The sequence below is a fragment of the Cygnus atratus genome, chromosome 5 (assembly GCF_013377495.2).
Source record: "Cygnus atratus isolate AKBS03 ecotype Queensland, Australia chromosome 5, CAtr_DNAZoo_HiC_assembly, whole genome shotgun sequence".
NCBI classification, from domain to species: Eukaryota; Metazoa; Chordata; class Aves; order Anseriformes; family Anatidae; genus Cygnus; species Cygnus atratus.
Window position 1 is genome coordinate 35839020 of NC_066366.1, and position 20233 is coordinate 35859252.

The 20233-nt window shown below is 56.2% G+C and overlaps 1 protein-coding gene across 1 annotated transcript in view; it reads right to left on the reverse strand.

Annotated features, from left to right (window-relative positions):
• Positions 1 to 20233, reverse strand: part of KDM2A (lysine demethylase 2A) — a 46359-nt gene that overhangs the window by 5597 nt on the left and 20529 nt on the right. Inside the window, exons 6-17 of the mRNA XM_035539615.2 lie at positions 19856 to 19902; positions 19297 to 19475; positions 17893 to 17999; positions 17211 to 17304; positions 15382 to 15535; positions 13345 to 13460; positions 12007 to 12133; positions 10509 to 10924; positions 2768 to 2851; positions 1040 to 1306; positions 683 to 814; positions 516 to 605 (exon numbers count right to left, since the gene is read on the reverse strand). Of these exons, the coding sequence (XP_035395508.2) occupies positions 516 to 605; positions 683 to 814; positions 1040 to 1306; positions 2768 to 2851; positions 10509 to 10924; positions 12007 to 12133; positions 13345 to 13460; positions 15382 to 15535; positions 17211 to 17304; positions 17893 to 17999; positions 19297 to 19475; positions 19856 to 19902 (1813 nt within the window). The remainder of the gene's footprint in view (positions 1 to 515; positions 606 to 682; positions 815 to 1039; positions 1307 to 2767; positions 2852 to 10508; positions 10925 to 12006; positions 12134 to 13344; positions 13461 to 15381; positions 15536 to 17210; positions 17305 to 17892; positions 18000 to 19296; positions 19476 to 19855; positions 19903 to 20233) is intronic.

Here is a 20233-nt window from a genome sequence, read left to right on the forward strand (position 1 = left end):
CACCGCTTCCATCTGCGGCGGTGGGCACAGTCCTACGGGGGACGCGGCGGCCGTAGGCTGGCCTCCTGGGCAGTGCTGGCAGGTGCCAGCGGGACTGCTGCCGCCGCGCACAGCCCACTCGCTGCCTGGCAGAAGGACCCAGCCAACCTTGCCGCTTCTGCGGGAACCTGGCCTTGGTGCGTTGATGAGCTCTCTAGGACCCGCAGACAGAGCGGGGGCTGTCAGCTTGCCTCACTGCAGGCCCCAGGAACGTACTGCAGCAGTGTCTGCCGGGCCCTCCACCCCCTGCAGGTCGCCGCTGCGTGGCACCCGAATGGCCCTGCTGCCGCCCAACTGGTCCCCTGGTTGGGGCTGGTGCCTGCCAGCCTCCAGCCCACCCCACAAGCTTGTCTGTGCACCTCTGGAGCCACCGCTCTCCTCCGGATGGCCTGAGTCCTGCCTACCCACAGCAGGATACAGTGAGATGGACGATGCACGGCATGACCTCCCCTGCCCCGGCACAGCTCGCCTCCTACCTGGCCCTTCTCTGCGTCGTCACCCTGGTAGCATTTGGGACATTCCCAGCAGTTGGGGAGCTCGTCGTTGAGCAGTCCTTCTCCATCCATCTGCAAAGCAGAGCGCAATCAGCAGCGCCCTTCCCCACAGCCCAGCCCAGCTCAGCCCTGGCACACGTGCTACTCGCCTGCAAGCAGCCAGGGTGAACAATCTCATTGCAGATGCAGCACTCCATGAGCTTCTTCTCAAAGTCCTGCGAGTCCTCATTCTGATCCACCTCCCCGCAAAGTGCACACGTGACCGAGTGAGGCAGCCTGGGCTACAAAGGAAAGCAGGGGTGATACCAGGGCAAGGAAGGATAGCCTTCCCCCCTCCTCATCCTCCTCCTCCTTCTCCTCCCTACCCTCACCACCCAAACAACAGGGAAGGGGGCAACTTTTCCCCAGGAATCAAACTTGGTCACCACCCTCTCCCTGACCAGCCACACAGAGCTGCTGCCAGGCTGCAGTGGACTTTGGAGAAAAGGATCAGGCTACAGACTCACCGCTAAGCACTGCCGGAGGACGCAGGACTGCTTCATGCGACCAGGCCCGCCGAACTTCTTCATGTCCCTGCAGTAGTGGCACATGCCACACTCGCCTTGCATGCAGGCCTTGCATTTCCGGCACCGCACGCGCCTCCGCCGGGCACCCGACACAATGGGAGAGACTGTGGGCCTGACGGGTGTCGGGCGGGGCGTTGGCTTCATGGTGTGAGGCTTGGTGATGGGGATGGTGGGCAGGCGGACCCTCAGCCGTGCCTGCAGCTTTAGCTGGTAACAGAAAAGACGGAAGAAGTGTGAGATGGGCGGATGGCGGCACTCTGTTCGGACCAGCAAGCTTCTGGTTTTGCCCTCTGTGACCTCCAGTCACACGCAGGGAGCAACCCTGCTCCCTCGCTACTCTATGGACAGAGAGCTCGTCCCCTCTGTGCAGCCAGGTTCCTCCTCCAGCCTCATGGGGATGGGGCTCAGCTCTGGAAGCGGTGCTCCGGTCACCCCTCCTGCCAGCTCGAGGTGTGCTGAGAGCAACCAGTGCCTGTTAAGGGCACGGGTGGGAAGGGACAGCTCCTCAGCAGGCATCTGTCCTGCTGCATCCCATCAGCAAACTCACTGCTGGCTGCGGCATCCTTCTGGGAATGGCCATGACATCGTGTACACCCAAAAGGCCAGCGCAAGGACAGAGCTGTGGGTATGCCAAGCATTTGAGTGCTGCACCCAAAGCATTCAAAGATCTCCAGATCTCTTCCGCCAGAGAAGCTGTCTGCGACGCTTGCACTGCTCAAGGACCAGCAAAGTCATGCTGAACACCCCGGGACAGGGCAGGCAGGCACCTCTGAAGGGTGACCTGAGCAGCTTGCTTGTACCCAGACACCCAGACTGAACGTTACCAATCCTTCCCAACGCGATGGGGTCCTGCTCTCCCCACACGCCCATAAGCCTGCCTCCTGGCAGGAAGGGAGAGGTGACCATGGGAGCTGTCCTGGCGGGCACGGGAAGGCAGCCAGGGGGAGGGGAAGTCCGGAAGGCTGCCCTCACCTCCATCTGCCCAGAGCTCGGTGCAGCTTTGGGCCCTGGGTTACAAGCATAGCTGGAGAGGGAATAGCAGGGGAAAGCCGAGGCCCCTCTCCTCAGATGCTGGCTGCTACCTGCAGGCAGAGACCCCCCAGGAGGGTGCTGCCTTCCCTGGGGGCAAGAGCCAGCACCACAGCACGGGCAGTGCGCTGACAGGGGCACAAGCCCTGGCACACACCCACCTAGCAGTGATGGGCCAGCCTGCCTGCCGGACAGGCAGGGGAGCTGCTGATTATTGACACCCACACCTCCCCCTTCACCTCTCAGGCAACACAACAGCGATACTCTCCCCTGAAACGCCATCCAGGCCCCCCCCCTCAGCAAACCGAGACTTCAGTGCAAGGTCCCTCCAGCAATCACCCCCCACCAACACCAAGGCTCCAGCCCCTGTGAGCACAGCTACAGAATGCAGAGCAGCCGGGGCTGTCCCAGGCACCAGCACAGCTGGAGACCTCTGCAGCTGCGAGCACATGGGTCTGCCCACAAGGCTGCAGAGGCAGCTGAACCCCGCGCCCTGCCACACTCCCCCACTGCCCATGGGCTCCCAAGGGAGGTACAGAGGTGGCACCACTGCGCCCCAGCTGCACAGCAGGTAATTGGCCACACTGCACGTGGTACCCTCCAGCAACAGCCACCCATGCCCCTCCTTGCAGCTCCTACCTTATCTCTCTTGGGCCACTGGACGATGGGGACGCCTGTAAGTGCCAGTTTGGGGTCGCTGTTTGCGTATTCTTCTAGCAGCAGCTGATGGGGAGAGGGAGGGTGGGGGGGGAAAGAAAAAGAGACAAAAAGGACAGGTGTGAGCAGAGCAAAACAACGCTCCTGTCAGCCAGGCAGGCTCTGACCAGATGCCAAGGCCAGCGTGCTTTAAACACGGCACGGAAGGAACCCTCTTCCACCCACACCCGTGAGCAGCGAGCCCTCCCCACATTAGACAGACAAGCTCTGTCGAGTCGATGTGCACGAATGCTTTCATCAACTGCATTTCAGCCCCGAGGCCCCGTGCTGTGCGGTGGCTGGGAGAGAGCGCCGAGCTCTTGCAATCCAGCAGGATTCATGAGGGAGGAAGTGCATAGGTCCCTCGCTGCCCCCCATAGCTGCTGTGCCCCCGGCAGCCCTCTGCAGCCCGGTGCAAGCCGTGGGTGGCTGGGAGCGGCTCCCCTGTGATGCGAGTGCTCCCGTGGCACTGGCGGCCGGACGCGCGGCCCCACGGGCCCCCAGCGCTCTGTCCCCCTGCCCGCAGCCCCCTCCCCACCGAGCCCACCCGCTGCCAAAGGTGCTTTATTTACTGGGTGTCGCCATGGCTACGCGAGCAGCAGCCTCCTGCCGGCATCCCTGTGCCTGTGGCCGGGTGTCCCCGGTCGCTGCTCGCACGCTGGGGCCGGCTCCGGCACCGTGTCCCCCGCCCTGCTCTGGAGGTGGCAGGAAGCTGCGGCCTCCCCCAGCTCCCCAGCAGCACAGCACGCTGCCTGCAGACCTTCCGCCTCCCGGCCAGCCAGCCCCTGAGCACGGACTGGAAGGAGAGGTCGGGGACCCAGGGTGCGCGCGCACACGTGTGCGCAGGGAACCGCAGTCTCCCCGTGCCTGGGGCCCAGCGGGGGTTCAGGCACGCTCCAGACTGGGTGTGGGGGGGGCGGTTCACTCACTGGGGGTGCCAGGGTCCTCGGGCTGCAGACAGCTGGAAGCCAGGATGGGTGCGGGCCACCTCAACCCCGCCGGGGGCAGGCAGCAGGGAGGGGACCCTGCGAGCAGCACGCCGTGCCATGCCGCGCACTGCCCCGGCCACGAGAGCTGGGTGCCAGCCAGCACGCCCGGGGGACGGGGAGGGGAGAGGTGAGTCCACGCGCCAGCCCGGGACAGCGGGGGTGGGTGGGGGGGGGAGAAGGGAAGCTGGGGATCCCCGGGTCCCAGAGCCCCGCGTCCCCTCCCCAGCCCGCGAGCCGTGCCAGCTGCCTGACCTTGTGCCTCTGGAGCTGCCGCGACTCCGGGGCGAAGTTTGCCGAGCCCTCTTTGTCTCGGTGCCTGCGCGGCGAGGTTCGGGCCCCCCCCCCCCCCCCCCTCCCCGGCCACCGCCGGGGGCCGGCTCAGAGCGTGCGGCCCCGCTCCGGACCCCCGCTCCTCAGGGACATGGCCGGGAGCGCGGCTGCGCCCCCCGCCCCGAGCCCCCCCGGCTCCTCCCCGGCTCCGGCAGCCGCCCCGGCGGCCGCGTGCTCCTCCCGAGCCCTGGGGCAGCGGCGGCAGCTTCCTGAGCCCGAAACAATGCTGCTGCGTCACCCACATGCGGTTCCCAGCAGTGCTTTGCAACGGGAAGATGGCAGAAGAGAAAAAGCGAGCGAGCGAGCCGAGAGGGCAGAGCCGTTGTGCTGCAGCGCCGGGAGGGGCCGGCACGGCGGCGGCGCCGCGCGGATTGGCGCAGGGGCCCGGCGGCGCGGCCCCCCCCCGCCCGCCGCCACCGCAGCCGGAGGAACGGGGCGGCCCCCCCCCGGGCCGGGGCCGGAGCCCCGCTCGCGGCCAGCCGCCCCGGCGCCCTTCTTTTGTCTCCTGTGGGGCAGTCGCCGGGGTCCCGCCGGAGCGCAGACCCACCTCCGCGCAGGAGGTGCCCCGGGCACGAGCGAGGGGAAGGGGCTGTGGGGGCGAGGCGAGGCGAGGGGGGAGCCCCCCAAAGAAGGGGGCTGTGCCCGCATCCTGCCCCCCGGCCGCACGGCGGCTAAGTTGGGGAGCTGGTGTAGTCCCAAGACCACCGCTGACCTCGCCGCTAGAGGGGGACAAGCCCCCGCTGGGTGCGGCGAGGTCCCCCCCCCCCCCCCCCCGCCAGCCCCAGCTCCAGGAGAGCCCCCCGCCTCGCTCCAGCCCACCGCGATTAAAATGGAGGAAGCTCTTTGACAGAAAGCGAGCCCCCCAAAACAGCACTAGGGAAAAACGACCGCTCCCACGCCTGACGCACGTCATCTGCGAGCACCTACGGCTCTCGTCCATCCCGTCCCCAAAAAGCCCAAGGAACAAGTTGCGCATGGACCTAACGCCGGTGCCCGGACTGCCTCAGCCTCCGGAACTGTGTTCCAAGGGAGCTTGCGGGCCCCAGGTCATCGCCAAAGTCAAGCGCATCAAACGGCATGCAGAGGTCACCTCTGCTCGGGCAGGACAGCAGGGACTCCGGCCCAGCTCGCTCCACGGCAGTTGCCAGACATGCCCTGAAAGCCGTACCGCCAGCGCGTGCACAGGGAGCCCCCACACTCCATGCTGTGGTTTCATCTCATCTCACCTGTACGCAGGAGCGCGGCCAGCATTGCCTTCCCACTGCGGGAGGACCTACCACAGCTCACCCCAGCCACCCTGACCCTTCATTGTCCAGCCCTGGTGGCAGCAGCCCCTGTTCCACACTGAGTCCTCTCAGCCTCCCATCACCTGCACGAAGCAGGGACCGGGCAGACACTCCCCACGGAGTGCCCTGAGACCACGCACCCCTCCCAAGGTTGCTCATCAGCACTTTTACATCCTCTGGGTTTCAGCAAGCTGCCATGTTCACTGCTTCTCTTTGACGAACGCACATGGAAAACCAAACTGTCTTGGGAACAGACGCGACCCATAGGAGGAACAGACCTGGCAGAAGAGCGAGATGTCGTCTCTGATACCAAAAGACTTTGTGCAACACTGAGCCAGATATGTGGGAAGCCAGACCAGAGGCTCTAAGAAGAGATTCTGGAGACAGGATCCTCACTTTTGGGAGAGACTTCTTATTTTTGTAATGCCTGGTGCTCCAGTGCTGCCAGGCAGAACCCAAATGCAGCCAGTTTGTGACTGTTCCTGAGGCCAAGGGGCTTGGCAGCACTGCAGCAAGGTAAGAGCTGGGGCAGGGGCTCAGCCTGCCAGCAGCCAGCCAGCAGCAGGTCCAGCCACTCCAGAGGCAGCTGAGCTGCCGAAGGAGCCAGAGCCTCATGGACTACCCTGCTCCTCTGAAATCTAAGTGAGGGGAAGCAGCACACCCCAAGCTGGGTCAGGAGCAATGGACAGAAGCAGCCCAAAGGTGGTAAGACCTCTCACACATTCCCTCTTTGCCAATGATCCAGCGACTCCAGTCCAGACCGTCAATGGAGACATCACCGAACTCAAGGAGATTTTTCAGCAAGACTCGGGGCTAGAAGAGGATTGTGTCAACTTCACTCCCCAAAAGCAGATCTCCTCCTGAGGCAGTGCTAGAAGTCATTTTGATTTCTGCAGGCCCTCCCATTTAAGCCATGGTAGAGCAGAAGGCAGCGACTTGGTGTTGCCAGGAGCGGTCCAAGGGATGCAGCAGGCAAAGCTAAGAGGTTACGGTGGAGGTAGAGGTGGCTACATGCTTTTCTTCCTACTCGCAGTGCCTGATGCAGCCTTGTCTGGGATGGGTTTCAGTGGACGGACAGTTCCTCTGGCCACAGAGCTGGAAGCATACCTTTGTCACATGCACAGCGTCAGGTCCCACTGTGCAGCAGCTCCAGGCTCAGCTCATGACAGGACGCAGAAGCACGGTTCTTCATGTGGCCCAGCACACAGGCGTCCTGAACTCAGTCATCGCACAAGAGGCAGTGGCAAAAGTGGCACTGCGAGAAGCCCAGAGCCCACAGCCTGATGCTCTCACCAGCCCCACCCTGCTCTTTCGGGTGACAGATACCAGCTTCGTCCTAGCCTCAGAGCAGCCATGTTCCTTGTGCCACCTCCAGGTACTCCAAGAGCCACGGGAGCCTTCCACAACGCATCTCCCTAACTGGGAGGCAGCTACCCGGCGATGGCAGCAAAGCTGGTAAGTGCCAAAACCACACTGGTTCTGTGCTTCCCTCCAGCAGTCCTGCTGGCCGGGTCTGGGGACTAACAACCTCACCTGGTAACACAAGGGTACGAGTACTGCTACAGAGCGATGGCCCCAGAGGCCGGCTCAGATGCTGGGGATGCAGGCAGGTACTGCTGACCATTTCGAAGTTAAGCCACTCAAACCGGATTAGGCCCTAGCTCTCTACCAGCGTATAAAGAGACACAGCGGAGGAATTCCAACAAGCTCCAGACCAGAAGAGATCCAGGCCCAGGGTGCAGCACGAGGGATCCCACCTGCACCGTGGGCTGCACAGGAGGGCAGGAGCACCAGAATGAGACCCAGCAGGCATCTTGGCAGGAAGGGCTGCGCTTGCACACTGCCCAGGTACCATGTGAGAGCACTAAGGTTGTTAGAGGAGGGAGTTGTACATGAATCTACATAAGAAACATGACCCAAACACCATCTGTAAGTTATGATGTGGCTGCTTTGCTCTTGATAACAACTCATCCTGCCTACAAAAATAAGCTCTTCTCCATGCAAACTGCTGATAGGAAAAATTAGCCCTTCGCTCACAAGGCTTTTCAGTGACCAGACCAATTAGAAGGTCTAGCCAGAAATGCCTTAGCCCTTTTTGGGATACAAGCACCGGCCTAGTTTGACAGTTCTATCACCTCTGAGGAAAACACAAGTTTTAAAAGAAGAGGTCTGCAGTACTTTGACAAGCTCGTCCCATTCCCTCCAGCTGATGACTAAGGATTTGTGTGCCATGTGCGCACCCCGTAACAGGTTTGACCTGTGAGACCTGTGAGGCTGCCAGTCCCAAGGGACCAGGCCTTGCACCTCAGCGTGCTTTTGAACCCCGCAGGACAGCTGGCATTAGGGAGCAAGGCCTTCAGGGGAGCCACTCGCTCTGACCAGCCTGCAGTGACTTCCACCCCCAGCTCATCTGCCAGACACAGCTGGGCACAGGGCCGGTGGGTCTCAGGGAAGCATCCCTTTGCTCCAGAACGCGGCGCGTCCGCTGCACAAGTCTCAAACCCAGCTCAGCTCTGACAACCTCGAATGCTCTGCCCCAGACACATGGCGCAACACACCAGTTCCCCTTGCTGGGTCCAAGGGTGAAACACTCTGCATGCTCCGAAGGCCACGGCACAGCATGCTTTCAAAAGCCACGTGGAAACAGACCTGCAGCCCCCTAACAGCACCCACGCTTGCTGCTGCAGCCAAGCACCAGTGGTGCCTGCAAGGCTCAGGCATGGGGGCCAGTGCCGGGGCCCTGAGCTGCACCCTGCTGCTCCCAGCGCAGCATCAGTTTCACCAAAAGCCCTGCAAAATCTGGAGACTGGAAAAAGAAACACAACAGCACGGACCAGGGTACACCGACGGCTGTCAGCTTCACTACGGGCAGACAGCTGAACAGATCACCATTAGCAAGGAAGGGAACAGGAAGTAACCGTGGTTTGAGGGACTAAAATCACAGAATCACAGAATAGTTTATGTTGGAAAGGACCTTAAAGATCATCTGATTCCAACCCCCCTGCCATGGTCAGGGACACCTTCCACTAGACCAAGTTGCTCAAAGCCCCATCCAGCCTGGCCTTAAACTCTTCCAGGGATGGGGCAGCCACAGCTTCTCTGGGCACCCTGTGCCAGGGCCTCACCATCCTTTGAGCGAAGAACTTTCTGGTGTTTAATCTAAATCTACCCTCTTTCAGTTTTAAATCATTACCCCTTTGTACTATCACTATGCTCTGTGATGAAGAGTTCCTGCCCAGCTTTCCTGTAGGCCCCCTTTAGGTACTGGAAAGCCTCTAAGTCCCCCTGGAGCCTTCTCTTCTCCAAGCTGAACAACCCCAACTCTCTGAGCCTGTCTGCATAGAAGAGGTGCTCCAGCCCCTTGATAATCCTCGTGGCCTCCTCTGAACTTGTTCTAATACATCCATGTCCTTCTTACGTTGGGGGCCCCAGCAGTACTCGAGGTGTGGCCTCACCAGGGCCGAGTACAGAGGGACAATCATTTCCCTCGCCCCTCTGGCCACACCAGTTCTGATACTAGCCCAGATGCTGTTGGCCCTCTTGGCCACGTCAGCACACCGCTGGCTCCTGTTCAGCCGCCTGCCCACCAATCCCCCCCGGCTCCCTTCCCACCGGGCAGCTTTCCAGCCACTCTGCCCCCAGCCTGCAGCCTTGCATGGGGTTGTTGTGCCCCAAGTGCAGGACGTGGCATTGGCCTTGTTGAACCTCGTACAGTTGGCCTAGGCCCATCGGTCCAGCCTATCCAGGTCCCTCTGCAGAGCCTTCCTGCCCTCAGGCACATCAACACTCCTGCCCACCTTGGTGTCCTCTGCCGGCTTGCTGAGGGTGCACGCGATCCCCTCATCTGATCATTGGGGAAGATATTACAGAGAACTGGACCCAGCACTGAGCCCTGGGGACACACCACTTGTGACCGGCCTCCAGCTGGATTTAGCTCCGTTCACCACAACTCTCTGGGCCTGGCTTCCCAGTTTTTAACCCAACGAATCGTACTTCCATTCAAGCCATGAGCAGACAGGTTTTTCAGCAGAATACTTTGGGAAACGGTGTCAAAAGCCTTACTGAAGTCTAGGTAGGCAACATCCACAGCCTTTCCCTCGTCCACTGAGCGCGTCACCTTGTGGTAGAAGGAGATCAGGTTGGTGAAGCAGGACCTGCCTTTGATAAACCCATGCTGACTGGGCCTGATCACCTGGGTGTCCTGTAAGTGTTAAGTGATTGTACTCAAGATAAGCTGCTCCATGAGCTTCCCCAGCATGAGAGGTCAGACTGACAGGCCTGTAGCTCCCCAGATCCTCCCCTCTGGCCCTTCTTGTAGATGGGTATCACATTTGCTAGTTGCCAGTCGACTGGGACCACCCCGGATAGCCAGAACTGCTGATAAATGACGGAAAGCAGCTTGGCGAGCACTTCCATTAGCTCCCTCAGTACCCTCAGGAGGATCCCATCTGGCCCCATAGACTTGCATACCCAAAATGGATTTCTGAGGTAGAGTGAGGCTGAAATTCCCACTTCAGTGCTGAAAGGGCTAAAACGCCAAGGAGCTGGACTCTATGATCCTTGTGGGTCCCTTCCAACATGGGATATTCTGTGATTCATGGAGTCAGCACAGGTTGTAGAGCAAGGCAAAGATTCTCATGGAACCCAAGATCATATCCTGCAAAACACCCTAAGACACAAGGCCAAATCCACCTGGGGCAAGGAAAGGGCTCAGTGTCCAGCACCCTAAGGAGGCCAGAGCCACAAGTGGAAACAAATCACACTGTAAACAAGCACTAACACCTGTAAGGGACACAGGCAAGGCCCAGAAGACTCTTGGCCATGTTGGCCAAGAACCATTATTGCTCCTGCTAGTCCCAACCCAAAATCCAAGCTAGGGCTGTCCGTCAGCATCCGCTGGTGTGACATTAGCCTCAGGTAGTGGAGGAAGAGGTGTGCGAGCCTGCAGACTCATCATCCCCTACACCAGGGCTGGGTAAGTCCAGGGTCACCTTTCCACCTCTGATGCCACCAGGAAGCAGACACACCCTGGCAGTCCCGAGGAACGGCAGCACTTGTGGCTTCCTCATGCCTACATACCTTGACATCAGCGATGAGGGCGTCCTCATCTTCGATGCCAGTGGGAACACACTTCTTGTGCAGGGGGAGTGACTCGAGTTTGTCCACCAGGCAGCGCAGCCCCTCCAGCTCAAACTGCGTCAGGTGCACCCTCCTGCTCTTGCGTGGGCTGCCGCCGTGTGGGTCCCAGGCCTGGCCGTTTTGGGAGCCCCGGCTAGAGTTGGAAGAGTCCATAGACGGGCTCTTCTTCAGACCTGTCAGGCTGCTCCGACAGCTCCTGCCCAGTTCATCGTAGTCCACATTGGCACCATTGGCTACGGGGCTGGTAAGAACAGACCGCCTTGTGACTGGTCGCCTGGGTTCCTTCCCTGCTGCATCCTCCTCTTCCTCCTCCTCTTCCTCCATGTTCACTGAGTCTGAGGAGCTCAGCTCCATATCTGCCATGACAGAGTGAGAGAAAAGCACAGTGGCCGGTCACTTGGTCACAGGAGACATTTAGTTTCTAGAGGAATCCCCCCAGTCACTACAACAACAGATACATACGGGACAAGGCCAGAGAAAGGATGGGGCACACAGCTGCTAGTAAAGAATAGCTAAAACCCTTTCCCATTCCCAGCTTGTTTTGTTGAAGGCCAGGCATGGGAAGCCTCAGAAAGATGACATTAGAGCGGTATTTGGCTGGATTTGCTTAGGGATCTCCAGCCATCTGGTCCTGGGAGTGACTTGAGACCTCAGTCCTGCCTTCATGATGGGAAGCAGAGGATGTGGACTTGCTAGATGGCCATGAGGTCTCTGAGCCTGGTTGTGCATAATAAAGAAGCCTCCCCTAACACTAACAAGAGCTGGGAGCGATTTCTCCACATTCCCAAAGGGCTCTGGCTGTGAGGACAGGTGCCCATAAGTGGGTATTTACAGCCCTCGGGTGGAGGCAATCCAGCTCTCTCCCACTCTGAAGGGTCTCTGTAACAAATCATTTCTTAAACCACTGCATGGCCCGTCTGTGTTGGCTGTAAAGCCAAATAATCCTTTTGCGAGAGACCCCCTTGATGATAAACTTCTGACATAGCTCTTCAAACTCTGCATGCAGGAAAGCCCTGATCAGCAAGAAAGCCTTAAAGCCCTGCAGCCCACAGCAAACCGCGGTTACTGCTGCTATCCTCCCCCTCTTCTGTTAAAGGCTTTGTGTGTACCAGCAAGGCCAGGAACTCGTGTGCTGGTTTTGCCGCTGAAAGGAACCTGTTGCAAGGGCAAAGGAGGAAGCAGCAGTCTGGCTAGTTTTGACTTCTTGCTCAAAAGAAAAAAAAACAACAAAAAACCACACAACCTTCGGCGAGTCTGCAATGCCCTCTGATTGTTCAGCAGAGCAGACATGGAAAAGAGAGGAAATACCCAAAGAAACCACCCTGTGAAATTGAAGAAGTGATAGTCCCTCGTTCTTCCCACATGACCCTCCCTGCCTACCACACGGCTGAGCCGGGCAGGGCCCGCAGGGCCGTGCGAGGAAGGAACAGGGGCTCACCCATGCTGAGCGATTCCTTCTGGAAGTCCTTGGTCAGATGTGAGCGGCTGGTGATACAGTAGACGTAGCGCTCCAGCACGTACCAGCACATCTCGTAATAGAAGGGATAACGAAACTTGTTTGGGACCTGCAAAAGAGGGAAGGGGAAGGGGATCAGTTCAGGCCGGCTTCTCCACAGGGCTGCACGGAAACTGCTCTGGCTGCCTTGAACCAGACCAATCCCCTCCTGAGAGGCAGGAAATGCACGTACACGCGTAACAGCATCACTCCTGCTTCTGGCAGCCTGATGTAATTCTCCTTGTGGAAGGAGAGCAGAGACCAGGTACTTCTCACTTGTAAGCCATTAACATTTTGTTTGTCTGTTAGGGTCGCAGCTCTTCACTGTGCTTCCCCCACAGACCTCCTTCTCATTAGTACAGGACAACAGCAGGTGCCACAAGAGGCTTCAGTTGAAGGTAAAGGTTCAAGCCCTCTTCCCAAGCCACAGCACAGCATCTGACAGTACACGTACGCGGAAAGGGAAAGGGATGGTCTATTGCAAGAGGAGTTGTCAGCTCTCTGCTAGACAGTGGGGCCACCAGGGCTCTGTCACATCACTGCTGGCAATTCACACGGAGGCAGATGTCCCTGACCCTGCTGCCTGCCTTGCACCTTCCTGAGGCTACACTGCCCAGGGTGGAGCAGGCACACAGTCCATCCTCCTGTGTCTTGGCTCCTTTGAATATTGGCTTGGCATTTGAGTGCTAACCCACAAGTCCTGCCTGCTGCAGCACCTTGAACCTTTTCAGAGAGGCCAGTCTGTCATAGCCCAGGTGCATCCTGAGGCTTCTCTGCAGGTGCCGAGGGCTGCAGGACCCATGCCTCCCCAAGAAGCAAGGGAAAGCACCCACTTGTCAGCCGTGTTCTTGGCTCAAGACCTCAGGAAGCCTTTCACTTCAGTCATTTTTACCACACCAAGGTCTAGGATCAATGCCAAACAGGAGCAGAAGGCAACTGGGTAAGGGAAGAGGCAAGGTCTGCTGGATGCATTCCCACGACCATGCTGCTGCTTTCTTCTCTGGCTGCCTTGCCTGGGGAGATTCCCATCACACTCCCTGCGAGGTTTCCTAGTGTCAGACTGGAGGCAGCATGAAGGAAATAACATCCTTAGTGCAAGCTGCAGGCTGTCCCTCACCCAGGCTCCTGCCCATACATTTAGCAGGCTGTGACGTCTCGCTTAAGAACAGCTGGAGTTTGAGCAGTTTGTCACGGGGGGAGACGCAAGTGGCCTGCCTGCACTGTTCCTGGCTGCACCCTCCCTGCCATCCCAGGAGGCCAGGTCCTCTCAGCTCTCCTTACCCGCGTGCGGTCTTCGATGCTGTAGATCCGGAGCTGCATAGGGATGTTGAAGCTGTGCAAGAAGTTGCCTCCAAAAACCAACGTGTCCATGGGAGTGTACACAGCATGGATCCAACCTTGGGGAGAAAGAGTTTGAAGAGTCCTTCTGAGCAATTAGGTAAGGACAAAGTCTCACAAGTGTACCCCTACTAATTCAATTCCTTTGCAATCTCTTATGAACTGTGATCTTCAGAGAAGGGGTCTCAAACTGCACAACCTCCATGCCACTCAGCTAAGTCTACTCTGATAGAGACACCCTTAAACTACTCCTACACCTAGGGTAGCTGCTAACACACAGACTAGCTATTGACCCCACACACATCAGCCAGTACAAGTGGCAGCGGGAGGCAAGGATGGGACCACTTAGATCCCAGCTCTTTGAGGGCTGACGTTGCTGTGTTACCACGACAATGTGCACTCCTCCTGAAGCATCACTGCCAAATTACTCAATACTCAGCTTGCTTTACCCACCTATGAGCTAAAGACAGACTTGTATTTAGGCACTTAAATACATCTGTGGACCTGGCCTCACATCTTCCCATGGTAGTAAGTGTGTCAGTATCTACCTCCTGTCCACAGCTTTTTGTCACCCTGTTGTCTCTGCAAAGTTGCTTCGTAGTTGCATTAGGCCTAAGAACACCAGCAGCAAGGAGAACAGTTTTCCAAAGTTTGTTGAACAATTCAAAAAACAGTAAAAAACAACTCTTATTTCAAAGGCTAAGTAATCCAGACAAGCCCAACATTTTGTAGATTCCAGCACGGCTTTCCTTAGAGCAAGGCCACTCAATTCAAAAAGAAGTTCACGGTACCATGACTCAAATGAGTAACTCATGCAATCCCTGGTGTTTTCTCTTCCTGGTCCTGCTGTAAGCTACAGGAGTATGCGTGTACAACACAGCTTATTCCTGCACTGCAGGCAACAGCAGGTTACACCATTCTTTGCCATCAGAGAGCCTTATGGAAGAAATTTTTATGAAGCAGTTTTATTAGAAGCCTTGAAAGGGGTCCCATAATCCTTCTACTTGCAAAGGAGTATTCCCTAGCGCAAGCACAACATTATACAGACATCCCAGGTCCAAATCACAGGTCCTGAAAGGCTGTGAGCCAGTCCTTGTGAACAACCCAGTTTGGGCTGCCGTTCCACCCACCTCATTGCTTCTGCTTTGCTGCTTTCTAGCACAGCACTGCACTAATTGTGCAAACAAGACACTGTTGATGCCCTCCAATTCATTCTGCTTGCTTAACCAAGTTAGACTAAAGATTTCCCTTAGCTTCCTTTAGCAAACCATGACCACAACGGAGGGATCTCTCAGGGAAAGAGCCAGGATCAGTGTTCTGCTTCTTTCCCTGGACCCGTCTGCTCAGCGCTTTGGAAGTGTTCCCACTCCCAACCTCAAAGTCTCCTTGCTCAAGCCTTCTGCTGTTACCTGCAGGTCTCTCCATATTACAGCTTCCCAGCTCCCTATCAGGTTTCAGAATTTTCCAACATCCACTTCTAGCTCTACGTTTTCCATTTCTCCCGTCTCCAGTACTCCAGACTGCCATCATCCTTCCTCGCGTCCAGAGCAGTCACCTCGTTCCCTAAACACACACACTGGCTCTCTTTCTTGCTTCACAACTTGAAAATAACTCTGCAGAGATTTCACAAGAGAGCCAGGAAGTAGAGGAGCTGTGCTGTCTTGGGCCAGCCTCTATCATCAGCGTGCACTGCTCTGCATGTCAGCATGATGGGCCCTGGGAAAGCCTCCTTTAATAACTGATCAAGCATGATGTGAGCCAGATGGAGTTTTCTGGTCACTTGGGTGGAATCCACAGTGCCATGTCAACCATGGTTTGGGAGCCAACAAGCAAGTGGACAGAGCCACGCAACATCTCCCTGTTACTCACGAAGGAGAAAGCTAAATTCTGCCTGTTCTGATTCTGCTTGTGTCCCAGGAGTTTCAGCCTCTTGCCACAACCCTGGCAAAAGCCAGGATGCAACTGCCCACCCTACTGTACCTGAGGGGATGACAAATGTGTAGCCCTGCTTGAGCTCGATGCGCTGGCACTCTGACACTCTGTCCCCAAGAAAAATGTCACCCTGCTTCCCTGAGAGAAGCCAGTTTTCGTAGAGCTCCAGGTTCTGGGGTGTAGGAGGGATCAACCAGAATATCTGCAAGCAAAGAAAATACATCTATGTAAATCACTGCACTGACCAACCCCTGCTTCTTTTCTTCCTAATCTGTCCTGCTCCCTCTCCAGATACCCAGACATCTTCCTCTCCCCACCCCCAGAGGATGCAAACCTGCAGAAATCCCCAGTCAACTGACCTAACGGCTGTCCCATCTGAGAGGACAAGCCACTGAACAAGGGCCTTCCCAACTTGATGCACCGAGCATCACATCTAGACCAAGCTTGGGATGTCCTGTAAGGTGTTATTTACAAAGACAGTGTTGATAGATGTAAAACCCACTGAAGACACCAGAGTACTTGGAAAGAAAGGATATATTTACCTGCACCTTTCTGAATGCTACCATGTTATTCAGAGCCAACTGAACTAGAGATTTGCATGTCTGTCTCCACGTTGTACAGATGAGCAAGTAGATATCCATCCCCCAACCAGGCTCTTCAGAGACTGTTAGCCCATCTTTTGAGGAAAATCACTGGAGCCACAAACTATCAGAATCACTGGGGAGCCTGGCAGCTACATCTCCTTTGCAAGATGTGGGTGAAAAGCCCAGATTATTTAAGTGGGGCTGAGCTTGTTGCCTTCCCTGAACCTAGACTAAGGCAGTAGAGAAAGATGGGATGAAATAATTGCCCAGGAGTTGTCCTTGTAGTCCAAGTTTCATCCTAGAAATCTGTCCTCACTGACTGCAGAGGGCGGCCCTCCAGCCGGACAGTTCCTTCTCAGCAGTTAAAAGCGAAAGGGCTCCCTACCACGATGGCTGTCCAAGGCTCTTTCTCAGAACATGTCCAGCCACAATGGGCCCAAAGCCAGAGCAAGCCTTCTTTCCTTCCTGGGTCACTGATGAATTCAACCCTAGATGGCTAATGGTTTTAACCGTAAGTCCTGAGGTGTCTTCCACTTGCTCACAAGGGCTGAGTTTAGGAGCTGGATGCATTTCACAGGACAACAGAGGTGAGGTCTGCCTTCGGTAAATTCTGCATTACGTGGTATTTTCCTCTGCATTAGCTTTTGTTAATAATGCCAAGCTGAGCTACCATCATAGTTTGCTGCTCTGAGTGCACCACTTCAAACAAACTGCTGAATCTGATCCACTGCTACCCTGAGCAGCGGTGCAGTTTCCTTAACAGCTGCACTGCTGACAACCGCAGTTAGCAAAAACTTAAATACAAGCTTCTCCATGCTCTTACAGTGGTAATGCCAAAGCCTAGACTGAATCTGTGATAACGGGCACATCCACACAACAGCAATTGGAAGGGATGTTCTCCCAGCAAGGATGTGATGTTGGTTATGTTTCATTCTCTGAACATGATTGTGCTCTCTAGGGCAACTGAAGTGCTAGCAAGTGACTTACTTGTGCTAGCTAGCCAGCCCCTTCACTGTTATAGCACTGAACTGCTACAGATCTGTTTTCTGAAAGTTAAGAGAACAGATGCAACACCCAGCTGTAAGGGGAGCTTAAGGTGCAATTCACCCTGCCTAAGGGCAGGTGGGAGGACTGGCACCTTCCCAGTTCCCCTTCCAGATGGACTTCCTCCAAGGCAGGCACCAGTACAACGCACAGCTGGGTGAGGAACACCCATGCAGAGAAATCCCTGCACAATTCTAACTGGAAGTCACCCATCACAGAGCAAATGCTGCACACAGATGAAGTCTGTACCTTTCCCCCTCGGTGGATATGGTACCACACAGAAGTACCACCGAAGTCCACGTGGAAATCTGTGTAGCAGCCCTTGACACTCATCAGACAGTACCTGGTGGAAAGCAAGACAACAATAAGGTGTAAATGGGAGGTGACCCATTGTTCTAAACAGATGCAGTGTATTCAAAGTGAATGGACTGCCTAAACCCAGGCCAATAGCTCAGTGCAGTGCCAGCAGTTAATCACTGCAGTGCTAAGCACTTTAGGTGCAGGGAGGTGATGGATTGCAGGAGAGCTCACTTTGCATTTCTATCACATCCCCTCAAAGATCTAGTCCAGGCAAGAGGAGAGCTTCCATAATCAGATACCCAGCAGCTCTAGAAACCCCCAAGCCCCAGGTCTGGCCTACAGGCTGGACGGGCAACACCTAGCAGCTCCAACAACTCCAGATGCCTCAAGGTGGTGAGCACCAAGCATTTTCCCGAAGCGCAGAAAGCTCCTGGAGATGACACGACTACCCTTCTGCACAGCATTTGGCAAGGACTTAAATAACTAATTGCAGATGTCACCCACTGAAATAAACAGGGGGAACGTTCCTCCCACTTCCCCTTGGAACAAACTGCTTCTCCCTTGGGCTGTTTTCTTGCAAGAGATCCTGAGCTGTGCCAGCGGTGGCAGGCAGCAAAAGCAAGTCACTTACTTTTGCACCTTCGGATACTGCATCTCCAGGATAGCATTCGTGGACTCTGTCTGACTCTCCTTCAGGTGTCTGGGCCACATGTTATCAACCCAGTCAATCAAATCCACCTGCAGCAGAAAGGTGGGAGACATGAGTACAGTTAAAAAAAAAGGGCACAGTACCCCTGCAATGGACATACCTAAACCATTGCACTGCTGTGCAGAGATTACCAGAAAACCCAGTTCAGAGCAGGCCCCCAACAAACTACGGGAGCAAGGAAGGGACGGAGGGCCTGGTGTTACTTGAATGGCCATGATACTCCCATTTTAGCTCTTGCACACCCCAGCAACCTTTCCTGTTCCACTGGTGCAATGCTGCACATAAAGCATTTGGGACCAGCTGTTCTGACTCTGGTGAGCCTCTGAATTCACACAGGCAGCAAACACTGCAGCAAGATCCCAAGCATGGTACCAGGATGCTGCTCTTCTACTTGGGGGTCAGCCAGGAAATGCTATGCAGTGGTCTTACACAAAACACATGCTGGGCAGCATCTGCCAAGGTGGGCTTCAACTCGCTAAGTTTCGGGAGAGCCAGAGCCTGCAGAGATGTCCAGGCTCCCTCTGCAGTTAACAGAGAGAAACAAGTGGCCCTACAGAGCTGCCTGTTCCTCTCTACTGACTGTGAAGGAGTTCAGGAAGTCCATCTTGGACATCCCACCTTTCACACTTCAGTAGGAGCTGCTGATTCCTCCCCCTGCCAGACAGCCAGCCTGCTGCCCCCCTTTCCAGGGCAGTCCCAGTCTGGGCCTCCTCTGCGTTCAGAATTTTCAGCCCTTTGCATCAGCAGCACTCCCTGCCATTTGTGGATCTTGTTGGAGTCTATGCAGCTGAACACAGGGGTGCTGTCCTAACGGGATTGTGGTTTCCAAACACCAAGCCAGCCACAAAGCTTAACTGACACCCAGGATTTCACTGTTCTCTCAAAACGTAGCAAGTATTGCCAAGCCCTGCTGTCTGGTTTAGACCCAGCTGGAGTTTCACACCTGGCCAAGGCACTAGGACAAGCTACCCCTGCCGTACACCTCTCTGACTACAAGGGAGCTGATCCCTGTGGTAGGAGGCAAGAGCGAGCTCTGCACCAAGCCTCAGAGCAGTACAAGGCACAGGCACCTGACCATGGCCACTACAGTTGAGGCAAAGCAGCCCCAGCCTGACTGCGAGACCGGCTGCAGCTGCTGGATCTAAGTCAAACACAGAACCAGCTCCAGCAGCTTCCAGAGTGCAGCAGGGGCATCCCTGGCTGAGCCCATACATGCTATGAGCAGCTCCTCTCCTGCTGCACTCAAGCGTCAGGCTGTGCCTTTACTGCGGAGAACCACAAGCATGAGGGAAGGGACATCCCTGCAGAAAGAAGAGCCGTACTGACCGTAGCAGGTCTCTGCACCAGGTTCTCCAGTTTGGTGTGGCTGAACTCCAGACTGATGACATTGTAAAGTTTCTCCCGCTCGGCCTCAGGTGTTTCATAGTAGCGTGCCCACTGCGCCATGGACATCTCTATGTCCCTCTGTGTGTTCACATCCATGACATCCACCATCCGTCGGCTCCCTGCCAGAACAGACAGATGTCACTGGAACCATCTCTGTGCACAACAGGCCACCCAGAAGAGAAGCTCTAGGAGACACGGGTCCTTCCTCAAAGAACCCACCCACACACATGTGCGACGTCTTGGCCTCTCCCATAACTTCATCTTCTTCCATACCTACATCGAAACAGAAACTGCTTCAGGTCAAACTAGACTCCTCAAGCAGGTAAGAGCTGTGATCCGCTGGCAAAGGACAGCTCATGTTCAACCAGCTGCGCACTGGGGGAGCCACAAAACCAGACTTCTAGCTTTGATATACCCGATGACTCCCAACTTCTCCCTGTCTGCCCAGGGCGCAACTCAGGCACACTGTGGTGGTCCCCGAACAACAGGAGACACTTACCGACACACAGCCGCACATCATTCACGCTGAAGTCCGGATCTGGCATCCTGCAGGACAAACACCTTGCTAAAAAAATCATGAAGTGCTTCTGGTTGCAGACCATTCCCAGCTGTAACCCCACATTGCCTACACCCAAGAGGCAAAAAGCAGCAGTGTGCCAAAGACATGGGTAAGGATCATGCATCTATATCTCTGGGGCACAAGTCTGGACTGAAGCACTGGGCCCAGCTTCTGGCTAGGGAAGCAGGAGTGATTTGGGAATTGGATATAACATCTCCAGAGTACAGTGACTGCTGGAAAATGAGTAAGCAGGCCTTGAGCTAAGAAATCCTAGCTCTCATTTTAAAGGCTTTAACGGTAAAGGACATAGCTAAATCA